Source organism: Siniperca chuatsi, linkage group LG21 (assembly GCF_020085105.1).
Source record: "Siniperca chuatsi isolate FFG_IHB_CAS linkage group LG21, ASM2008510v1, whole genome shotgun sequence".
In the NCBI taxonomy this organism is placed as follows: domain Eukaryota; kingdom Metazoa; phylum Chordata; class Actinopteri; order Centrarchiformes; family Sinipercidae; genus Siniperca; species Siniperca chuatsi.
This window is the reverse complement of record NC_058062.1, coordinates 2483722-2487832: the sequence shown is the minus strand read 5'-3', so window position 1 is coordinate 2487832 and position 4111 is coordinate 2483722. Positions and strand designations below refer to the sequence as shown.

The 4111-nt window shown below is 42.0% G+C and overlaps 1 protein-coding gene across 1 annotated transcript; it reads left to right on the top strand.

Annotated features, from left to right (window-relative positions):
* Positions 1 to 249: 249 nt before the first annotated feature.
* Positions 250 to 3262, top strand: hoatz (HOATZ cilia and flagella associated protein). The gene has a single exon (XM_044181653.1). The coding sequence runs from the start codon at positions 250 to 252 to the stop codon at positions 724 to 726; it is 477 nt and encodes a 158-aa protein (XP_044037588.1). The 3' UTR covers positions 727 to 3262.
* Positions 3263 to 4111: the final 849 nt, after the last annotated feature.

The following is a 4111-nucleotide window of genomic DNA, read 5'->3' as shown; positions in this document are numbered from 1 at the left end:
GTTTTCTTACGGGGGCATCTTCCTCCAGTTTAACCTAACTGTGAACAAGGTGTGGACCTGCATTCATTAATTTTAAGGTTTATGCGGGAGGTTTGACTTTTGATCATGTTGGCTTGCCGTAGAAGTCTCGTTTCCATGGTGACCATACCAAACAACAGCGCACGTCACTCATGTCATTAATAATAATTGAATAATTGAACCTGGTCCTGATTTCCGGTGTTGTTAACAGTTTTCTGTCCTGACAGTAAAATGTCTGCCCAGGCTGCCGAGCAGGAGGAGCTTGATAAATTCTTCACCGTGTTTGACGGCTCTTCTCCGGAGGATGTGTCCCATGCCAGGCAGCTGTGGAGCTCGCTGTCTCTCCTGCCGCCGGCGGAGTCCCGGCTGGTGACGGCAGATGTCCGCCAGAGGCTGCCGGTGTCCCGGCCGCAGCACGGCGGCAGCACCGCCCCTGCCCCCGGAGCCAAACCCTCAGCCCCGCAGCCGCCGAGTGTCCATGCTCTCCGGCAGAGACAGGAGGAGAGACAGCGGTACGTGACTATGGCCGACCAGAGGAGGGAGATCCTGGCTCTGCTGAGGAGGCAGAGAGAGCAGAGGATCCAGAAGGAGCTGCTCTCTGTGGCCTTTAAACCCAAGGTGAAGGTCGGCCGAGAGAAAATGTCGAAGCTACAAAAACCTTCAGACTCTGAGAAGATGGACAAGGAGCTGGTCAATCAGCTGCAGTAGGCAAAGGGCCGTGATTAAGTGACAGTGTTGATTTAAAAAGGTTTCACACATTTGGGGGGGGGGGGGGTTATAGAGGAACAAATATGTCACACTTAAAAATCAGTTTATAACTGTTAAACACTTTATTGACCTGTTCAATTTTAAGCAGATTAAGTTCGGCCTTGTTCTGTTTCCAAATAGGAGAAACTCTCTGCTAAGTCTGCTTTTGATCTGGTCTCAAAAGTTAATACTTGTCCCAACTAAATGCTATCCATATTTTAACTGTAACTGTAATATTTTAACTGGACAAGTGAATACTGTAGCCCTACTTATCATGCCAACATGCAAAGCTCTTGATCTTTGAGTGTGTTGTTGATTGTCACTGTTGTTAACAGGCTGATGTTCAGCTGGTATGATGTTTGCCACGTCAACACTCTTAGATTTATATGAGGTAATTAACACAGAGTACAGTTTAGGCTGATGGGAATTGGACAAATTGAGATTTTGATCTGTGGATGGCACTAGATGAAAAGTCAGGGGACCACCGAAGTCATCAGGATATGTTTTTGGCCACTCTGCACACCCACACAGGTGTTTTCAACTACACCGGCTGATTGGACCTCTAGTCAGGTGTAAGTTGGGTGGAGCTTTGTTTGGAATAGGCCTTTTTCACAGCAGACATTTCAGCTTGTCACAGCAGGTAAAGCACAGGTGTAACTGATAACGTTAACAACAGCTGCATTCCAGTTAGGTGAGCTCGTTACAGGGTCTCGATATTGTGCGTGCAGGATCGCTGTCCTGACTCACTGGGACTTACTTACTGAGCTATCGTTTGCAAAATACAACAATAACAAGTTGTTTCACCTGTGCTTTTCCTGCTATGACAAGTCAAAATGTCTGCCGTGAAAAAGGTCCATTGCGTGACGTCACCTGAACGATAACAGGGTACAGGGTAGGTCAACGCATGCGCCCACACAGTCCCGAGAAGAGGTTTAATCAGGCGACATAAGTGAAAGCACCTGTGTGGGTGAACTATGGCTGTGCAGGGGCTTCCACATGTTTTTTTGCCTGATAGCACTTGCTGGTTCATTTTTCTGGTTCCAGCTTCTTGATTGTGAGAATCAGCTGTTTTTCTTTGTCTTATGTTAGTACACTGAATATCTTTTAGGCTTTGGACTGTTGGTCGGACAAAAAGAGACATCTGAGGACGTCACGCTTTTTTTTAGACAAAATGATGAACTGAAAACAATAATGGGCAGATTAATCGGTAATGGAAATAATCATTACACGCAGCCCTTTCTCTCAGTGTGACGTGAGAAAGGTTTGAGTCTATCCCAGCATGCAGTAGGGCAGCAGTCAGATAAATATCTCAGGCAGGTCACCAGTCCATCACAGTTAGAAATAAGAAGCCCAAATGCACTACTTCATAAAAATAGCTTCACCTTAATGATTATATTTGTCTCATTTAGACTGGAGCTTACTTCACTCTGATTGTTTATTTTTTAATATACATATATACATATATATATGTGTGTGTGTGTATTTTAAATCACCATGATTTGTTGATATGTTTTGACTGCAAACCACATTTTTTTAGATTTAAATTAAGCATAAGGGAGCACTCTTTTTCCATATTTATGTCAGATTGAATTATCTGGTTGTATTTCATGTCTTATACTCAGCTGGAGCCAGTACACAGTAGTTTGCTTCAGACAGCATTACGTAACGTGAAGTGAAGCCTGTGTGGATATTCAAATTCCAAATATCCAGTGAAGAAGGCCCAACCATAATAGGATAAGAAGAGGCCTGCTGACTGTTGACTTTAGCTAATTTGGTTAAAGTTTTCAAAGCACAAAGAGCACACAGAAGCACGTCATCTATAAACGCTCTTTAACCTCTCAAACCTCGGGTATCCGTGTAATTCACCCTTAAGTAGCTTTAAAGTGATCCTCCACCTTAAATCTATCTTGAGTATCAACAGTCCAGTCTTTGCTGGCTGTAAGAAGTTTATAGTTTCCTCACTGTTGAAGAATAGCATGTGATTAACTTGAGCAGCAGTATGTTTAGCCATATTCATCCAGTAGCCTATTAATTTTCATTTATGATCCGATTCCACCTGTCGCCAAGTGCTTGCTCGTGGTGGGATTTGTTGGGTCGCTGTAAATAATATTATAAAGAGTTCGGTCTAGACCTGCTCTGTAGGAAAAGTGCAATGAGAAAACTTCTGTTATGAAAAGGCTCTATATAAATCAAATTTAATTGAATATTCTGACAAAAATATGACAGTGTGGAACATACTGAGGATATGGACGAACAGCAGAAAAAGTGTGTTGTCGTTCTTCGTTCTGGAGAAACTTTTTACAGCCGCCTTTAATGCAAAGTTTATAGTCTGCATAAAAATTGAAGCGGTGGTCAGGGAAGATTGATATCAGTTATAAAAATTAGTTCTCATTGTAAAAAGAAAGTATCAAAACATCCACCGAAACTTCCATAAATTAAACCTGCAGCATAAAGCACTTCTCTGTTCATTTGTACGTTCAAGATGTTGCCAACATTATGCACCTGTCATGACATTTATTCATTGTTTTCAGTTATTCTATATTTGTCTTGTTGTCAACCAACCACATGAAAAGACCAACACCAGCAGTGAATGTATCCACTAACAAGTACTGTGTGTGTTTCACAGCCTGATGGATCTTCTTCCTCCGAGCCACAGAGCTCCACTGTTGTCCAGAAACTATTTGCAACATTAAGAGTCCACAGCCATGCTAGCAGCTCTTTGAGCTAAACGCTAATGTCAACATGCTAACATGCCCACATTGACAATGTTATCATTCTGATGTTTAGCAGGTATAATATTTACCATGTTCACCATCTCAGTTTAGCGTGTTAGCATGCTAACATTTGCAAATTAGCACTAAACACAAAGTACAGGTGAGACTGATGGGAACGTTGTTGCAGGTATTTAAATGTTGTAATTTTGACCTGATGATGGCGCTGGATGATAAGTCCGACGTCACAAAAGTTATTACAGTTCATCCAGAGGGGAACATGAATGTCTGAACAAAATATCATGACAATCCATCCAAAAGTTGTGGAGACATTTCACTCTAAACCACAAAAGTCAACCTGCTGGTGGCGCTAGAGGAATGAATAGTTGTTGTTGAGATATTTCAGTCTGGACCAAGGCTGTGGACGGACTGACAGGCTCGATCGATATGGAAATCTGGAAATAATTACTGGAGCATCAAATGTGTATTACAATAATCCACACTTCTGCTGGTCACTCTCAGCTGGAGCCTTCTTCAATAATTTGGGAACTAAGACCAAATCTTAATATTTTGGAACATTTATGCATCATATTTAGTCTTAATTCTGAGAATAAGAGCAAACTGATGTTATTCTT